This window comes from Colletotrichum scovillei, assembly GCF_011075155.1.
Source record: "Colletotrichum scovillei strain TJNH1 chromosome Unknown Contig00005, whole genome shotgun sequence".
NCBI classification, from domain to species: Eukaryota; Fungi; Ascomycota; class Sordariomycetes; order Glomerellales; family Glomerellaceae; genus Colletotrichum; species Colletotrichum scovillei.
The window spans coordinates 1,477,560-1,497,581 of NW_023336263.1; the positions used below are offsets into that span (position 1 = coordinate 1,477,560).

The 20,022-nt window shown below is 52.2% G+C and overlaps 1 protein-coding gene across 1 annotated transcript; it reads right to left on the bottom strand.

Annotated features, from left to right (window-relative positions):
• Window positions 1-1,958: 1,958 nt before the first annotated feature.
• Window positions 1,959-3,919, bottom strand: HER10_EVM0012939 (uncharacterized protein; the record flags this gene model as incomplete). The annotated part of the gene is made up of 2 exons (XM_035482314.1): window positions 1,959-1,999; window positions 2,173-3,919. 2 exons carry the CDS (start codon window positions 3,917-3,919, stop codon window positions 1,959-1,961), a joined length of 1,788 nt encoding a protein of 595 aa, XP_035334512.1.
• Between the last annotated feature and the right edge of the window lie 16,103 nt (window positions 3,920-20,022).

The following is a 20,022-nucleotide window of genomic DNA, read 5'->3' on the forward strand; positions in this document are numbered from 1 at the left end:
GCCAGCAGCTCCTGTCAAACGTCCATGGCGAACATTTCGCCTATCTCTTAGCTTCAATCCGACATATTCCATCGGCCCTCTGGACCCTTCCGACCTACTTGAATCGAGAGCCTCCGCCGCCTATTCGGTCTTGGGGGGCTGCTGATTGAGCCTTCTCCAGGAGGTGTCGTTGTCTCGGCACGCCAGCCACGTCGTCAGGGTACGCGAGAGGCTGATTCCCCCCGCACCTGGATCAACCTCAAGCACACCCACAGCCCGTCCCAGGCAGCGCCGGACCTGCTGACTTTTGCCCATGGAACACGCCATACCATACCGGTAACACCACCTCTTTCACCTCCCTTTTCCGTACTGGGCAGCAACTATCGACCCGTCGTCCGAGGAGCGCCATGCATACCTGAATTTCCCATTCAACTGAAACGAAATGTCCGCCGGTATTTTCCATATCCACAACAGGATTTGTGCAAGTTGAATGGGATTGCCACCACTCACGAGCTGCGATACCGCCGCAACATCTCTGGAGGCTCGGCACCTTGTCTTGCAACTCCTTTGAGGTTTGCAGGCTGAGCAAAAATCAGCGAAAAGTTGAGGAATGTATATCATTCCAGCGATAAGCTCATCTTGCTTGTCGACCCGACAGCGCCTTCAGCATCAGCAGACGAGTTGCAACCAAGGCATCAGCTCCCAATTGTCTACCAAGGCCGGGCGTCTTGCACTAAGCCAGGCCTCGGCCTCACCTTCGACTTCGAGAAGTATTACCGAGACAAGGGACACACAGCATCGCAGGGCATCGCTAGCACTGAAATGGCACTGAACTGAATCCTTCGGGACGGCCAAACCTTTAATCACACTGCCAGTTCGTCTCCGATTGGGCGCCCAATAGTGGCCCCACCTCACTTCCACCACACCTTGTTCAGCGGGGACCAGACCAACTACACGTCGAACCAGTGAGCTTTGAACGATAGGGAGGGAATAACACATATGACTGACACAAGGCTTGGGAGCTGCTTTAATTCTACCAACTGCTTGCCAGAGGCAAAAGCTTGGCCATCTGACGCTAGATCCAGGTCTGAGGTGAGTTAAGACGAGTTGCCAGTTCTGCAAGGACGATACGTCTACTCTAGTGGCATCATCGTAAGCTATCGGGCCAGGTATTACGTGCGCGCCTTAAGTCATTACTGATTCACTGCAGAGGAAGAGCTTCGTCCACATCATCAATTGGCCGAGTTCTATTGAAGGTTGTGTTCACGACCTACATCGCACAAACCACGAAATCTGTCAGTCCCCTCACATAGAAGCTTTTGCAGTTAATGTCGAGGATGAGTAGATCGTCGCGTTCCTTGCACTCAAGAATGTTGAACACAAAGGCTGGGCCTGTGAATAAAGCGCGGTGAGGCCGTCACAGACGCGTAAAAGAGCGATTCAACCCGGAATGCAAGCCCCGATACTTGGGCAAGATAATGTTCCATTCATGGTGGTCTACCAACACACGTCGCGAAACGCTCCCTGGGCTCACCAGCGCTGTCCTCTATAATCTCCCCTTCAGTCCCAAGTATTCTTTGTAAGGAACAATTCTAAAAGCTTCTCCCTTCAACTACCTTAGTTTACGGCCGGGTGAAACTCTCATAATGGGATCTTCTACTTGGATGGGTTGAAGAGGAACGTGGGTGCGAATCTACTCAAAGAGTGATTACCTATACCAAGATATGTTTGGGAAAACTGAGTTTTTGGGTACTCAAAGTCAGCAAGGAGAAACGTAAACCTCAATGACACACTTTACTAGACCTCCCATTACCTACATGAGACAAATATGCTCAAACTTGGGAACATTGGTCTCTCGGAATTCCCCTTCCATAAACCCATCAATATAGCACTCCCCAATCAGAAACCACGACTTATCGTCTGAAACCCGGGAATCTCTCAGTACAACTGGTACCGAACATCCAGCTAAAATAGCTATTTTATCTCCCACTTTCGTCTGAGATGGCACGAACCCCAAAGACTTCGTTGAAGTGGCCAGTCTACGACCGTTTGATAGCATCACCTCCATTGAAGAGAAAACTCCGAATCCATTCTCGTCAGAAATCTTCTGTCCTTCATTAAACTGTCTGTGTAATATCTCCATATGCTCATTGGGAAAGTAGGTGACCCCTCTTTTGGATATGAGCCTGTTACCTACTAGAGTTCTGAGAAATGCGGCATTTGCATTTCTGTCATTGTCAAGACCAATCTCATCCATTCCATCCAAGTTCTTCCAGTCTTCCCAAGGCAGGGAGATTATGACTATGACAGAAAAGGCCTTGATATCGCCTCCTGACCCAACGTCCCGGATTGTGTCGACAAAGACGGCCCCTACAGGGAGCACCAAAACGTGGTTGGGGGCCGAGCAATCAGGATCATGATATTTCAATCCGTGAGTGTCCATGATGTAGTAACTAGAGGCAAAGTAAACCGCATTGTTGTGTATCTCGAATCGATGAGTCGGAGTGTGATTGACTTTCGCTGTGCTTATACATTTGTAGCAGAAGTCAAAGCGCTCACAATCGATGCATCTGTAGCCGGTGCCGGTGATTTTGCGGTCGCATCCGGCACAAACTAGGATTTGGCAGTGTGGCTCCTTGCAACTTAGGCAGGTCTCCGGTAGGTATTCAACTTGGCCGATCCTCACTGTGGATAAAGGCTGACCGAATGTCGTCAAGGATTTTGTATTGTACCCACGGAGCCGGTGTGAATGGAGCCGGTGTGAATGATCGGATGTGAAAATGACTGTTTGGAGGCCATACCATGGAAAACAGCAAGATAAATGATGAACTGATTTAGCGAAGGATAATTGCTGTATTCGTCTACAGACAATATCGAGCTTCTTGGTGTTTTGTATGATGTGAAATGTCGCTATGGCATACAGTTCAGTCGTCGTTGCTTGGACCGAATAGTCGAAAATCCATTCCTCCGTGTTGATGTCGCTTGCCATAGATAAGAATGCATACACACCGTCTCGGACATCAAAAGAATCGAATGCTGAGAAGTTTTCCAAGAGCCTCTCTAGTGTAAGAGATGACCTGTCTCCTTTATTCACTAATTTGTGCATTTCCCAAAGTCGTAAAACGTTGTCGACGGGATCCACGGGCGGCGCTGGGTAGTCGTGGATATCATAATGATCACCATGAGCCCTCCGGCATTCAGGACTCGAAGACAATTCCCTGCGTGAATGGTAAGGATTGCCCCGAAAAATCGCACAGAAAACACTGAGATATGCGAAACAAAAGCTCGCACTGCCCAAGTGGACGAGTTTATGGTGAGATAAGACAACCTCTTGAACGACCCAGCGCCGAGTGAACCAAGGTCTCTTAATTAGATCAAGGAATGCCGCCCATGTTTCGTCCGTTTGACTTTGAATAAATTCAGCCACCGCCTCGGTATCTTGGTCGGACAACGGAGCAGACACTTCGTGCCAATCTCTGCTCAGGCAAGTTGCAAACGATCGAAATAGGTCAATTGCAACCTCACTATTCGCTGAAGATTCCCCTAGCCATATCAGAAGGCTTTGAGATCTGTAGACCAAATCCATGGTCGCGACCTGATGCCCCTTTTCTGCATTGTCGTCTTGGTTGATACAGATTGCATCAACCCACAAGATGCGGGCTTCTTCCTGACGTAGATGCTTGAGACATGACTCGAGATTCGGTCTTATTGAGAAAGGTTTCCATGCGGTATTTCCGGTATCTCGAAGCCAGATTGAGCATGACGCGTCTTGCTGGCCCCAGGTGTAGGACAATGGTTCGTATGCTGGTGCTTCTTCGCGCAGACAGAGAATAACCTCGGCGCGAAGTCTCTCTGGCTCAGGGTCGGAGCTTGGGAAAAGCTTCAGCAGCCTCATGTACTTTCTTGGATTCGGTAGTGCTGTATATACGTAGCTCGTCATGGTGGAGGAGTCGGTCGTAAGCGAAATGGAAGTAAGAGATAAAGGGCTGAGACTGTCTGAACGTAGGAGCAGACCAAGCGGATTATGTTCGCCGTGGTTGGGGGGAACCTTTCAAGTCTTTGCATCGTCTCATATATTGTGAGCCTCTCATCACTGAGACCATGCCGTGGAGTCATGTTCGAGCCACGCGGGGGAACGCGACGTCACCATAGTGAGATGCTCGAGACACAAAGAGGCACGAATGACATACTCAAATGTACACAGCCGATTATTCTATCGGGTGAAACATTGAGAACGAGAACTCATGTAACCTTTAGCAGAGCCGTGTTCATCCAGTCCAACGTGGATTCAGTGAGGGCATTTATCACATGTTTGCTTCCCATGGAACAAGCAAACAAGCGTCCTCCAGTAAATCTTGGGGGTGCCGTAATACATGTAAATGTCATTACGTGGCCTCCCACAATCAGATGTTCAAATTACTCTTAAAATATATTTACCCGCTCTGGTCAGGCAGTGACTAACGGTTAACTACCTTTGTGGGGTTACACAATGTGCTGCCACGCCACTGCTGAGGCCGGTGTCAGTGGCTCGTGAACTCGTCATCACGAGGCTAGCCACCAGCCCACACAAACACCTAGTAGGTGCCTGACTCTAAAGTATGGTTAGATCCAGTGTCAAAAAGGCCGTGTACTTACCCGGATGCCTCGATGCCGAACGCGCAATCTTCGAGGGGAGCCAGTGCAAGCTTTGTTGCGAAGGACGAAAATCCAAAGCCTTGGACCATCAAAGTGTTACAACAAGATCTCGCTTCATATGGTGCTAGCTGCAAGAGACACTCTGGTGTTGAAGATGGATGTTCGACTTTTTCTGTTAATTGCTTCATATTCAAGTCCCAACGAAGACGTCCCGATGATCACGCAAGGGTATCTAGTAGCCATAGCTCGGGTAATGTTTCAGTCGACGAGTTGCTCCAGTACAGCGGCAATCCCCCGCGCTTGATGAGAAATGTCCGCTCGACCCTGGCCGTGTGCGATCAAATTGCCGTGTACTACGGCACTTGGATCAGGAATTGAGATCATAGAGAACAACGAACCTACTACATCATGAAACAATTCCCCTGATGGGAGCAGCGAGAGGCCGCGAGGGCAACATTATGGATCGCGCTGTAAATACTCCATAAGAAGTCAAGAAATCTACACCCAAGTTTTAAGATACCCTCAACTTGAAGTTTCTATCTACCCCTCCAGTACCAATCACTTTGTCCTGTCATTGAAGCAACTTTTTCTGACCTACAGCAAAGACACGGACCCGGGGCCGAGAGACACGGCAAAAGTGGGACCAACCAACGGTTGATCGTGGAGGCAAAGAACACTCCGAAACCTTGTACAAGTTCATTGCAATGAATAGGATTCATTCACATTTGACATCCAGGCTGGACCTCAAAGCATCTCAACATTGGGAAATTTAGCCAGAGGTTACAGAGACAATTACAGATACATGCAAGAACATCTTCAGCGGTCATAACCCCTGTTCACCGACGCGTTCTCCACACACACCAGGGTCCCAAACCCTCACCAATTTCATTGCAATCCACCCATCCGCACCACATCCCTACTCAAGACACATTCTCGCAGTTCAGGACATCACAGCCCACCGGCTATCATCAGCGTCGATGGTTTAGTGGTAAAATTCTCCGTTGCCATCCAGCAGCGTCGGGGAGCCGGGGGTTCGATTCCCCCTCGACGCAATCTTTTGCTGTTGTGGTGGACTTCTTTGGACTAGAACCTCTTTTTTGACATTTCCGAGTAGTAGTGGCTCTCGTGCATGCTTTTGTGGTTGAGTAAGAATAAAGGGAACATGTGTGGGCTTGTGGAGGCTGAAAGGAACATGGGAAGGGAAGGGAGGAGAGGGTATGGGCAGTCCTGTGCTTCTCGCTGTGAATGCCTTCGGTCTTCTCTTCTGCACAACAATGAGCATGACTTCTCGGGACTTCGAGACATCTCTTGTTGCTTAGGTGATCTTTGTCCCACGTCAGCTGATCCTGACAAGCCTTTCGAGTCTTCAAAGACTTTGGCTCACTCGGTCTCCTTTCATGTCCTACATACTGCCTATGATCTCTACCCGAGACATCAGATACAGTAGCTCTCATGATTCCAAAGCTGGCAGAGTGGCGCTCTACATGTTGCTCCTTGTTCCAAAGTTTTCCCAAAATCTTGGGAGTCTGCGTTTTGAGTCTTCCATCTAGAAATTATTACGAGAAGATAGACATCTAGGAGGCCCATAAGCTCATTGTTGCTCTAGAAATAGCGTTTCCGGTGAGAGTCAGACCCCGGATTCTCAACCACAGTCAGAAGTTCCAGACGGAAATCTTTTCTCCCCCTCTCCGATAGGTGGCTATGTCTTGGGGGGATTGTCGTGGTATCGGAGAAGTCGCCCGCTGGTTTTGGCTTCCTACGAGCCTGCTTGTGTCAATATGGCATGCCATGAAGTGGAAGGTTTCCTTTGCCGTAAAGAAAGTGAAATTCATTCAGTGAGCAAGGCTTCACGGCGCGTACGTATGCCTACCAGATTTCGATGCGCATCAAGGCCAAAAGCTGAGACGAGAATCAATCCAGAGGCGGAGGCAAACAGGCAGACAGAAGAACACCGACCTAAGATATCATGCAGCTCGTAGTATCGTGGCGATATGAGTGACGCTCGTAGAGTCCTCATTGACACATGCGAGTAAGTGCGATGATGACCTATGACTCTTGAATCTTGCCAACGCATCGAGTAGAAGAGTCTTGCTACCAGGCAAACGGAACATGGGTATTTCGCAAATCATGTGATAGCCGTTGAGATACATAAGTTCTAGATATCGAGGTATCGCCCTCTCGTTCACGACGGCGATACCTCGTTCACGCTGTAAGCCTGTATACGATAGACGAAGCGACACAGCCTTGAAGTACCAATCATCATTATGACTCATCTTACAAATTTAATGAGGTCTTTAGTTCTTATCACATTTTCAATCGCCGTAAGGTGTCGAGGCTATTTCGACTTTATCACATGTTCAAATTTGAAACACGATGAATGCCCTAGATGTACTTTTCACAGCCTCCGAGAACACTGGAGGCCTCTTTCAAGACACATCCTGAGAAACGAGGAGTCATCTGCCTCAGGCTCGTGATCATCATCACGACTCACCCAGCAACATCTTGTTGAGCCTCAAGGCATCCGCGTTGCGTTTCACTAGCTACCTAGTAGACCGGGAATATCAAGCTCGTAAGCTCAACCTATCAAACGCCCGACTTGCAGATTCACGACCGCCCAGTGCGTAGACACTGTCCTCTATATTCGAAATCCGAAAAGCCTTCATGCTCCAATAGGTGTTCCATGATAGTATAGACCACGGATGTGACATCTCGATAATGTACAGGGGCGTGCGATCTTTTCTGGATGCCGAACATGCTACGAGACGCATCTACTAATATCGCGGTATGTCATCGACATCACGTAAATCAAGGCTGACTGACATTTGTCGCGATCATTTAAAGAAAACTGAAATCTTCCAACTTTCGGCATGTGAAATCCTCAGATACGAGTCACCCTTTTGAAGTATGAGCCTTTGTCCTACTACAACCACAGCATCACGGCAATATACTTCTTGATCCAGACTACCCGGAACCGGTCACCAATACAAGCACGACTAATCCTACTCTCAATTACAATTCGCGAATACCCACAACTGCTGCCTACCCCCAGACCATCCTTCACCCCCGAAGAAGAAAGCTTCACCAAAACGATTCGCTGTCATCAACTCCCCAATCTCCCTAGCCATCCATCCACCATCCCAAAGCACCGGACTCATCGTCGTCATCGCACCCGGTGCCTGGCCCCCAAAGCAACATCCTCACCAGCGCATCCAATCCCCGGACCGCAGAAGAGTGGCGATATCCCCCGTTGGCCTCAACATCCTGTCATACCTATGTCCTAAGAGCATGCTTACACCCAGCCACCCGTAACTCCCGGAACATGATATCAACCAATCAAAATTCATTCAGTATCGGACTTTACACAGCCTCTTCCCCCTTTCCCGACACGCCGTGAGGGAGAGCGAGTAAGAGGTTACAGAGAGCTGAGCGAGTGGTGAATCGGGCAACTCGGAGAAAAAGACCCAGGTGTGAGTCACAAGGTGTGCGCTCAGCGCCAGCAAATCACACACCCAAGTCTCGGGCGTGGTGGTTGTGTGGTGGTGGTGCTGGTTTATACCGACGGGGACCACACACCATCGCCGACACGCACAAACGCACACGCCTCGGAGATTGGAGGCGTCTAAGGGTGAGAAAGTCGCAGATAAGACGCCTCCCGTCAGCGGTGCTTCGGCGATGAGATGCACCGCTTCAGCGAGGCCACAGACATGTCACTCCAAGAGTGAACAACTCAAGGGAGAAGAATCAAAAAGCACGTTAAAGAATATAGCCAACTCATAGTACCTCACCTTACCTCACGCCAGCTGTCCACCCATCGCCCAAATGTCGAAATCGCAATCGCAATCTTTCAAGATTGCGACATTCGTCAGCAGATGGATCGATCTAGGCCCCCGGTCCCCCCCTGCCGCCCAACGAGAACCCTCAGGTACCTTACCTCAACCTTCGGACTCAACTCACCTGGGCCCAAAGAGAAGGAAGAAGAAGAAAAAGAAGGAAAGGAATAGGGCAGGAAAAAAAAAGCCTGCAAATTTCCAATGAAATGCGTTGTCGATTTACCTCGCATCAGCATGCAGCCTGGTTTGTGGTGCAGGGCGCATGCCTCCCTCTCTCATTGTGCATATTCGCAGCGTGTTTTTTCTCAAGATATTGCTGCCCAAGATTGCGATTGGAACTTCCGCAGTGCAGCCCGAGTCCGCCACACACTCACACCACGCAACACGCACCACGCACTCGGCGCACTTCTGCCAAACGCTGCGTCATAACCCACGCGGTATCAAATTCACCAGTAAACGTAGAGCAAAAGCAGGTACTTGAGTGACTTCCCTCAGAGGGGGCGTGTTCTTTCCCCCATCATCCAAAAGATACATTACATTGCAAGTACCTCTTTCCGTTGGGTATCCCAACCTGATATCACCATTTGTCATTCTCTATAGAACACCACAGAAAACAAGAGTCACAACATCCTCAAAGGGGGTGTTGAAGTCCGGACAGACTTTCGATCCCTTGCCCCCTTGCCCCCTTGCCCCCTTGCGTGTCTCTCTCTTCAGCGCGACCCGAAACCCCGGAGACCCGCCTCGCACGCGGGAGATCCGGACGACGGGGGCACCGGTCGGTGGCGAATCTCGAAATGCCCATCCATCCGAGCTTTTCATTGGCTATCATGACCGTTGGCCCCCTGGAACTTCAGAGAAAGAAAGGAGGAACTGTGCCACACTGACAAGGATTACAAAGCCGAGGCTCAGCCACATGTCTCCAGGGATCGCTTACCTCACCACATCCCTGACCAACCATCCTCGACCTATCCCGACCCAGGTATTTGGGGGTACATCGGCCGGCTGTGGCGTCGGGGACCTGGGTTTTGCACTTTTTTGTACTCTTAGTTTGGCCATCGGTGGTGCAACCGGTGGTACCTGTTTCGTACGCGCGCGTCTTTCAACGACATGCCAAATCGAGGCTGTGGTAGCTGTATACTGCGTAGCTCACACATACGTTGCTGCTGTGAGTGGCTTCGCGGTGATGATGCGTCGTCCGCCATCTCGTTCTCGCTATTTTCCGTGATTGCGACGGGACGATAAACAAGTGCGAGCTGAGGTCGCATGGGCTTCAGACTTGAATCCCACGGAGTCATCGTCTCCCCGAGGAAGTCAGGTCTGTGAACCTCGATTCCTCTCAGGCTAGACGATGCTCCCTTTGGCGTGTGGCCAAAGGTTCTTCCTCGTTAGAGGCCTTTGATTGGCGGTCTAGAGATCAGTCAATGGCATCTCCAAGACAACGGATGGATATCTAAACCACAAGTCCCGAATCCATATACAACAACCCTCATTGGCTCAACCCAGATCCCATCCCATCGGACCCGTCACCTCACACGTATCACCAGCCCTGACATCAAAAAACCCCCTCCTCCAAAATAACCCCTCCTCCGATGCACAGCAATTCGCTACACTGATTCGCGAATTCTCACAAAAAAAGATCAAATGCACCCCAAAATTGAAGAAAATTCCAAAACCCAAAAACCTCCAACAACGAATTATAAACACTCACCAGTGGAACGAAAAATGCAAATGCCCCTCTTGTTCAGCAAAAACCCTCTGCAAAAGCCCTGGCCATGCACACTCCCCCGAGAAACCCTCCTTCCACCCCCTCGGTACCAACCTACCTGAGCCCCAGTCCTATGTACATGGAGTCCGGGCAGTCCAGCTCAAGTCCTGCCACCGCAGCCATCGTCCAGGGAAAGACTCATCCCTCTCTCGATAGGGTGATCTGGCCCATAAAGCTGCTGCTCTTAGACTGGAACAGGGGGGCCATGCCCCGATGCCTACACAGTTGTGTACATACTGCCCGGCAAACGCAAGCAAGCCCATTTGGAATAAGGTGCCACTGCCCGGCGTGCGACCAGGATGATAATGGGAGCGGGGCCCATCAAGGTCAGTCGAAGCAGAAGAGAGAGCCAAGACAAGAAAAGCCAGACAGACATGCGTGACGTTGCGGCAAGGCGTGCAGACCGCAGCGCAGCGCAGGGCGACAGACGGGACCAGGGCACCATCCGTTGGCTTGCCGTCCCCTACCCTCACGAAGCACACTCCGTACTTCCTACATATGCCTCCTCCTTTTTCCATGGTCCCAGGCGCAGGCGCAGGTGTAAGAGCAAGCGCGTGCGGCGTGCGGCGTGCGGCGTGAGGCGTGCTGAGGCTTCGCTCGCCCGTTGCCGCAACCCTGTCCGTCGATGCGTTGTCCACAGGTCTACGGAGCCAGGCCCTCGCAGCTCAAACGCACTGAAAATCAAGGAAATCTTCAGCATCTTCAACGAATCTAGAACAACGTGGATGCGAAGACGATCAAAGAGGCCCCCCCGGCGAGAGGGCCTGGCAAGGGGAGGCATCGTGAAAACAGACAGCGGCTGGTCGACCGGCCGGCCGGCCGGCCTTCCTATCGGTCTACTGCTACACGAACAACCAGGGGGCTTTGGAGCAGGGCCGAGGATCTCTTCGCTACGAGTCTAGGATATCCACGGACAACTTTATTCGTCGCGGTCTTGCCGCTTACCGCTCATGATCAGCCCTCGATAATGCACTCCGCCAACCGAAGCGGAGGAAAGAAGCTGAGAAGAGCAAGAACCAGTGCCGCTCCTCCGCACCCGCGATCCACCGTCGAAACAGGCGCGACTCTCTTCCAGTTCCCACTATGCTTGTTCCCACTTGGTTGCATGGCAAAGACAAAAGACGAGCAGCAAGACGTTGTATCCCGCATTTCTTCGCTTCTCGCTTGTCGCTTGTACCGCAGCCCCGGGGTGAGAGGCGATCGTAGTCCAAATCCATCACAGGATCAGCCAGAAGCTTAGTAGAACCCTAGAACGTTGGGAAGCTCGGTTACTGTGCTAGTATCTCTCTTCGTGAAGGTGAGCTGATCCTCTTAGTGACCATGTGTATGTGTCGTCCAAGTGTCATACGTCCGAGATACCACCACCATTAGCAAATCCATACGCGCCACACCGTCTCGTGATGGCGATGGCCTCACTAGAGACCACCTGATACCGGCTCGAAAAATCGTACAATTGTACAGCCTGAAAAGTAATGCTTCTGTGCGCTTCTGCGACGTCACTGAGCCCTAAAATAACCCTGTCAATGGTCGTCAGGCGCATGCGGCATCTTCAACCCAACCAGGGGCAGCGGGCATTTTCTCTCTCTCGTTTGAACCACTGCGCAACAGAAAGAAAGCAGAAACGACTAAAGAACAACAAAAAAAAAGTCAAAATAGGGCATGAAGCAGCAGAAACCCCTCCTCTTCCCTCCTTCGCATCTGCAACAACATGCAATGCCATGCAAGTGCCCCGCCAGTCCGTAAGGTGGAATGCGGTATTGATAGGGTGGTTGCCATGGCCGCAAAGAGTCGGTGAGGAGGGGCTTTCGCGCTGCGCCTGTCACATTTGCGGTCTGGGCCCGGAGTGCCGGGAACAGAAAATAGCAAGGAAGGAAAAGAAGAATAACAAGGCGGTTGCCAGAGTCTTTGCCTATTTTTGGCCAAAAGTGGCTGTCAGTCTCAACGGTATTGGTCGAAGAAGGGCGTGGGCTTTGTATGACGGGCGGAGCGGTGGACGAGGGCGGTGGTGTATATATTTGATGGCCCGGCATCGATCATGGATGAACATGGGCCGACTGCATGACTGCATGGCGGTGGGAATATAGGCGAATAGACGTCAGTGAGGGCATCGCCAGTGGGTATTTGATGCGTGTTTCGATATCGAAAGGGTGGGTGTGTGCGATTCTAAGCTGGTCGTCAAATGGTTGCAATGCATCGGAGGTGTTGGGTTAGGGGAGCAACACCCAGAGACGCCAGTGACCGGAGAGACGGAGAGTCGAAGATGACGGGAATGAATGAAGCAGCCGGGAAGACAATGCAAAATGCGGTGGACCCCTGCCGGCCGCAGGATTAGGGATGCGGATGCGGCCCTTCGTAGTGCAGTAGCGTCCCCTCCCAGCGGCCCTGGCCGTCCGACCATCAACTTGACTGGCCATACGGGCTGGTGCGCCGGAGGAGGAGGAGGGGATTCTGTCAAGTTCGCGGTGCGACGTGTTCATTGACACCCAATCAGCACCAAGGCCCTCACTTGGGTGACCTTCAGAAGGGCTTCGAGGAAGTTTGATAGGTGCAGCAAGGAGGCCGACAGCCTTGGGCTGTTGGACAGCAGTGCAGCAAGGACTCGTGAATGTTGGGACCGACGACATGAGGCTTTCCGTAACGCGCTTCTCTCTCACTCTTCCTTCTCTCTCTCATTCACTCCTTTTCCCACACCGCACACTACACTCTGCACACCTCGTTTGGTGTAGTATGGCCTGCCTTGATGAGCACACCTATGAGTCACTCCGCAGCGACCATCCCATTCCCGCAGTTGGTGCTATGACATGGTAGTAGGGCTGGTATGATGGGAGAGTGGTCTTGTATGATGAGAGACAGGGAGTGAAATGAGACGTGATCTATTCTCGGTGAGAGATGAAAAATTTTCACATCGGTGCCGGGTAAAAAAGCAAATTACAGTACGCACATACAACATTTGGCGCAACCTGCCGCATGGGCACGCATGGCACCTCGGGAGTCTTGGAGTCGGGGACTCAGGGCACACTCGCACACACCCGACACTGACACTAGCCGACGGGGGTCAACAATGACAACAATAACAACATGCAGGGAAGCAATCAAGTCTTCCCATAGTGCGGTAGGGGAAAGAAAAACAAACAGACAAGCCAAGGTCACGGTCAAGGCCCGGCCTCGAGCCACTCACCGAGTGTTGCGGCCCGCGGTGAAGTGCAGGTGAAGGGAGGGCCCAAGAGGTTTGCCGACTTCTAGAACAAAATAATAGTTAGAAAAAGGGTAATATTTTTTTTTAAACTCCTTGTGGTGGGATGAAGCGAACCTAGCAAGCGAGACCCAGGACGCATCGAAGCCCTGTCGTCACAAGCCAGCGCCAGAGCGTGCGCGCGCGGCATCTAGCCAGACGGCTGGGTAAGGGTGGACTCCAGGAGAGACAAGGTCGAGGACTCGGAGAAGACGTTCAATGCTGGAGACGGGAGACGCTGGACCGGTGTGGAACCGTCTCCAACTGCAGCAGGGGAGCTGGAGCAGGGTGTTCGAAATGTTGCAACCTCCATCAACTCCACCCGGCACGCTAGGAACAACAGCCTGTGTGACGCTATCTCGCTCGCTATGCACCTGCGCTGCAAGGAGCAGGGAAAGGGGCGTGTAAGAAGCAGGGCATCAGAAGCTTATGGCCTGGCGATATCCTCTCGAGGTGAGTAACAGGCCAATTTTCCCATCTCAGTGGCTCGCCCCAAACAAGTGGCCTGTCGATAGATGGAGCAAACCGATACTGTGGTTGTACATATGCGGTCAAGAAACCGGACTGATGGAGTCGAGGGCGCCGAAGTCTTGACTGGTGGCATTCACTTCCTCACAGTAAAACTGACTGTATGGAGTAATACGGGTCGTCAAGTACGGATACGACTGACGAATCATGAAGTGGACATGTAAGTCGATCTCGGTCAGACCTGGCGATGCCGGGGTACCGGTGGCTATCGGTGAGGAACGGGAAAGAATTCAAGTTGATGCCGGTTGCCTCTGAGGTGAGATGTTGCTTTGGAACTCGGCCGGGCGAGGAATGCTGATATTGAATTGACTTTGCCTGCCGCCTACTCCCGGATGGTCCCCTTTCTTTGGATGTGTACTTACTCCGTACAGGTAGTCAGGTATTGAGTCGAGGCAGTTGTCCGTGAAGCGGGTGAGAGATGAGACGGAAGAGCACGGACAAGAAGAGAAGAGAAAAAGACATCGGCCGAGACATGAGGCTGCTTGGTGCAAGACAAGACAGACACGACGCGACTCAGGTCGTCCGAGGGCTTGTATCCGTAGTCCAGTCCGAGCCACGACAACGGTAGTGCATATGCGTACGAAAGCAATGGCCGATGAGACCACGGCGGCAGTTTCGCAGGGTGAGTCGAGTCGATGCAAAGGCTCCTGGCATGCCCTGCCCTACGCAGCGCAGCGCATCGGGCAGAAGACCACATGGACATTCCAGGGGTTCAAATCGTTGCAGTTGCGATCCCAGGGCGCCTGTCGCCTGTATTGCTCGCAGCGATTGTCCGGCCCTAGCTTGTCCTCGACTAGAAAGGATCGAGGCATAGGTTTCCTCCAGTGGCTGCATTAGCTGAGCCTGCCGCTAGGACGGGACACATCAGGGCATGTCGCTTCCGAAGGCTGACAGATGCAGAGTCGCAGACGCCGTTGCTATCCCTTACAGCGCTCCTCTCCTGCTGTAGACTACTGGACATTTGCTTCGGTGAACAATGGCTGCACAACTTGAAGTCTATTGCAGCAGTTCATAGGTGTAAGTGTGGATAGAGTTGGTGATAACCAGCCTCATGTTCCCAGGGAAATCCTAGGACAATCCCTCCGAGAGTTTGTCTAGGATGGTATGACGAACACGAGGTCAGGACTTTTGCCGTGAAATCCAGCTTGTTGATAGTGTTTTCTGTTGGCACCCAATGCTTGGGTTGAGTAGCTGCTTGGGCCGCAATGGACCAGGGTCGTGGTGCACTGCCTACTGCCCGCCAATTGCGTTGCCCTCTGAGATCAGTAAGATCAATAAAAACAAACGAGGATGTGAGGTGAGAAGCCAATGAATGTGGGCGAAATTGTAGATGCCGGACAAAAATACCAGGCCCGAGAGCGGCCACAATTTGGCAAATTTTGGGTTAGTTGACCAGTGGGTAGGGAGCAAGCCAAGGTGAGACAAGAGCATCGCCGGCGTGTCCAGCCACCTCCCCCTTTCACCCCTTGTTGACAGCAGGTACCACGTGCAGGGGTGAGAGGAGATATTTGACCGAGTACACCGCACACCGCACACCGGTAGCCACACACCGTACACCGGGAACATTGGCCACGGTGGGCAAGGTGAAGTGAGGCCGCCTGGAGGCTGGAAGCTGGGACGCGCGGGCAGGTCGGTAGTAGGGAGGACGCCATGACGAGGTAGTGGCGGACCGAGTCTTGAAGGAGGCAAGCCGTGGCCAGTAACCCCAACATTCGAAGGAGGCTACAAATAACGGGTTGGGTCTGGCTGGATGGCGGACTTGGTCGGTAGTAGTCGATGGAGGCATGAGGGGCGAGGGGCAACGGGGAAGGTATTCGAGTTCATCCGGAGGGCCCAACATGGTGGATTTGACTCCAGAGGGCTGGCGGGCTAGAGGAAACCAAAGGCTAGCGACTGGCGATGTAGTGCCGGTTCTGGGCCACTCAATGAATGGAGTTGATTGAGGTCATGGCCAATGGATCTGGAATGAATCCCATTCGATGGGGCATAGCGAGGACAGTATCCACATGCGTCGTTCCTGGTCGCCGCCGCTGGTCTTCCGTCCCGTCGGCTGGTCTGCAATTTGTGTTCGCCTTCGAGTCAGCTCCGGCGGTTGTGGAGTCTGATACAAGCAGTGCCGTACGGTCGGAGCTGAATGGTAAGGTAGCGGGAGAGGCAATACCTATGGGCCCTGAGCAAGAGTCATTGAGTGTGCGAGAGTGACGAATACGGGCACAGAGACGAGAGTTTGGAGACTAAGAAGGATTGATGGACAGGAGGAGGCAAAAAAGCTGCATACGCACTGTGACTTAGCATGCCAAGAAAGTACGTGATTGACGTTCAAGTTGGAGATGCTCTTGGGTTCATCCCAGCTGTGGCGTACGCTCTAACGCAGGGGCATGTACGGATATTCGTATCGACAATAGCCGTCGTCCGAGGATGCGGCCACCCGAAATTTCTGGCTGGGAATCGGAACGATGCATCCATCCTAACGATATGTTTGGTTTGATGTTTCTTGATGTTGCCAGTGGTTCCAATGATGTTCGTGGAGAAAACTACGTAGACGTCCCGAGGTGGCACTCGACGGTGGTTGACCACATGAAGAGGTACGTACATTTTGGAGTTATGTTGTTGGAAGGTGCGCAACTACCTTACCTAATGTGACTCTTTCCTCCTTGTCCTTCCTGGCTTTTCATCCTGAGGTATTGGTTGTTGCCCCTCGTACCTAAGGTGAGCCATCAATCTGGAAGGAGGCAGGTGAAGATCACAGCAAATCTGGAGAGGGCAAGCGCATACTTTGGTAAGCTGCCTCCTTTCAATTGGCTCTTACGATACTTCGAACAGCATGGAAGTGCAGGGAAGGGACGGCCGTTCTAGAAAATCGGGAGGGGGCCACCATGCCAATTCTGGCCATCACTGGGCTCTTGCTGCATGTTCCGCTCTCCCGTCACCCCGCGTTGGGGGACTTGGGGTGCATGTGATGAGCGAACTCCTCCACTCAAGATGCGAACCTCCGCAATGTCACTCTGTCACGCATCATTCCTTTCCAATCGTCATACTCCATATTGCAGAGCTTCTCACCCTCACGTTGAATGGGCGCTTGTTCGCGAGTCACTTGATATTGCATCTTGATAGAAACAGCGTAGGTTACTGGCTACAGTTCATGCTATTCATCACCTGCCATTTCGTATATCATTCTCACACTATGAGCCTCCTTCCTCTCACTGGTGAATCTCACAACGGTGTGAATATGTGCACCTTATTATCGGCTACCTACTCCGTACATACCATACAGAACACTCACCAAAGTTGAGGCTTTCCTCATCTTTCTCTCTTGCTATGCACACGCCGACTACCCAGCCATGCCTGCTACACTTCCAGGTGACTAGCGATGCGGGGCACTACTTACTTTTGTAAAGTGGGAGGAAATAAGCAGCAAATGGCATCACAGCATCTCATCTGATAAAAGTTGCACTTTGATGCCCGTCATCCCCAAAAGCCACTCGTACCCCTCCCATGCCAACGTGATCCATCATGCATGCAATCCCTGGGCAAGCCTCAAATGTGCACGTACGGATAGCTAGCTAATCGTGCTTTGGGTATCCATCCGTAGGCCGTCGTTGCAGCTCCAACCTCAGAATGTTCCTCATGTGTTCTTGCATCTGACTTGCTCCTGCCTCACTGCGCAATTACCTCGTCAAAGTAAGGTACCTACAAGAACGTTCCTGCCTTCTAACTCCTTCCGTCCTCACATGCAACGCAACTTCCTCAAGACTTCTCTTCTTCCTCTCTCTCCCACTCCACACCATTTGCCTGTATCAGTCTGTTTTGCCCACTCGTCGTCGTCATCATCATCTTTGCTGCTTTACCATCCTGAGGACAGGCAGCTGATACGAAGCAGGTGACAGCGCCGCTGCCTGCTCCTGCGACAACGCATCATCTACCTTATGTCGCACAACTCGTCCTGATAAAGGGTTCAACTATTGCACCAGACAGTCGGCACATTTCTCTAGAGAGCTTCCAAAGTTTTTTGAGCTATCGACTACCTAGCCAGGCTAGCCAGCTTCTACCTTATTGCTCTGCTCGATCGCGGTCGCGTCAGCGGTCAGCACCTAGTCAGCATTCACCCCAGGCAGGATTACCAAGCGAGCGAGCCGATACTACAAACCCCAGCTCTTAGCTTCTTCCCGCCGTGCAGCACTCTTGGCGTGCAACCACCACGGACCGAACTTGCTCATTTCGAGCAACGGCAGATTTCATCTGCCATCAGGACGTTCGAATTAACCACGACTCGACACCGATTCGAAAGACGTGCGGCTGCCGGGGATCGCGGACAGGAAGAGAAAATTCTGATCCATCCTCCAGGGTCGCGACTGGGATCCATCAAGCGCGAGACCCCCCGTCCTTCTCTTCCACAACGGCCAACCTTGCCTTGCTCGTCCGAACCGCCTCACCGAGGTCTTCCACAACGGCCAACCTTGCCTTGCTCGTCCGAACCGCCTCACCGAGGGCGCACGGAGCAAGATTAGCAGGCAGCACCTGGCCACGACCACACAAACAACATCACCACCGCCGGCTTCAATAACACGCGCCAGGCTCACCCAAACCAACTCGGGAGCCGATCCTCTTCACACCTTTGGCCGGGCGCAAAGCTAAAGTCAGCGAAACATTGACTATCGTCGTACACGATCCCTTTTGAATCCCATTGATCCTCTGTGGAATCCCGTCAATATTGCAAAGCCAAACCACCAAATCATCTCCATACCAACAACTCCATTTGAGTTTTCCAAGCCTTTTCGGCTCGTCGTCGGCGGGTGGGCTCGTGTTTCGGTGGCCTTCACCTTGACACGGTGTGATTCACCCTCGGAATCCCAACAATTGCAACCCTGTGTTGGATGATCAAGGACCAGACTGCGGCCAGCCACGTTACGCCAGGGGAACGAGAGAAAAATTTTCACCTAGGACGCTCTAGCGGCACTGGCCCGGTAAGGTTCCCCCGTGGCACCGTTGGAGACCTTTTCCCGTCTCTCTTTTGGTGTGGTGGAAGCCATCTCCAAAATTCAAATTCCACGCCTGTTCGTGCGAGGACCCAATTTCGCTTACTCGTCACCGGTAAATTTACCCACACGGCAGCGCCTACTTTCACAAGGATCACTGGGCTTTATCTCTGGAACTTTTTTCTCTGGTGCACCTCGCCCCTCTTGCTCTCCCACGAACAAGTTGCGCCCGGGGACTAGGAACCGCCAGCCGGGGGTCCCACGGACGTTGGCGTCGACTCATTGAAACGACAAGGCCTCCCAGTCCTGAGTCTGCCTGTGTGCTCAGGGTGTTAAATATCCCCGGCCGTTAGGGCGCCGGAGTCACTATCAGAAGCGGTGACCGGATTTTGATACTGGTGTGGCTAATTTCAGCGTCAAGGTGTGAATATCGATCTTCACCTTTCGGTGGGCGAGGGCCTGCTCATTCCCATTCCAACCCCGGCGAAAGACCAATGTGGAAGGTTTAATCAGGACATCGATCAAAATCATCTTAGACCGCCGAGGTAGAGGAGAGAAAGTGTGTGTCACTACTCCGTACCCGGGGACGGGACTCGAACAATCAGAAAAGCAGTCAAAGGGATCCAGCGCCAGTGCCCAACGTTGGGAATCGAGTTGCAACTTGCAGCAGGCCTCAGGGCGACTGCAGGCAAACGCAAGTGGCCTGAACGACGAGGTGCATTCTTCACTGCCACTCCTTATTTCCACGGACGTGCCTTTGGGGGCGCGATCGTGTGTGTGTCTTCTATTTCCAGGAGCTTCTCTCGAGTCAGCAGCGAACCAAAGCGCACTTGAATCGAGCTGTGCCACGAGTACGCTACACAACGGTGATTGACATGTTTTGACTAGGACGGTGGCCAACTAGATTGGAGTCATCATCATCGTCGTTGTCGACCACGACTACTGCAACTTTGTAAGCCCCAGCGAAGCAGCCTAAGGTGGACTGCGCATTGGTGCGTCGCGACAGCTGGCTGAACCACGGACTTGAAGGGCTTGGACAGTCTGAGGATCTGAGTCGCTGCTTGCTTCCGCGCGATT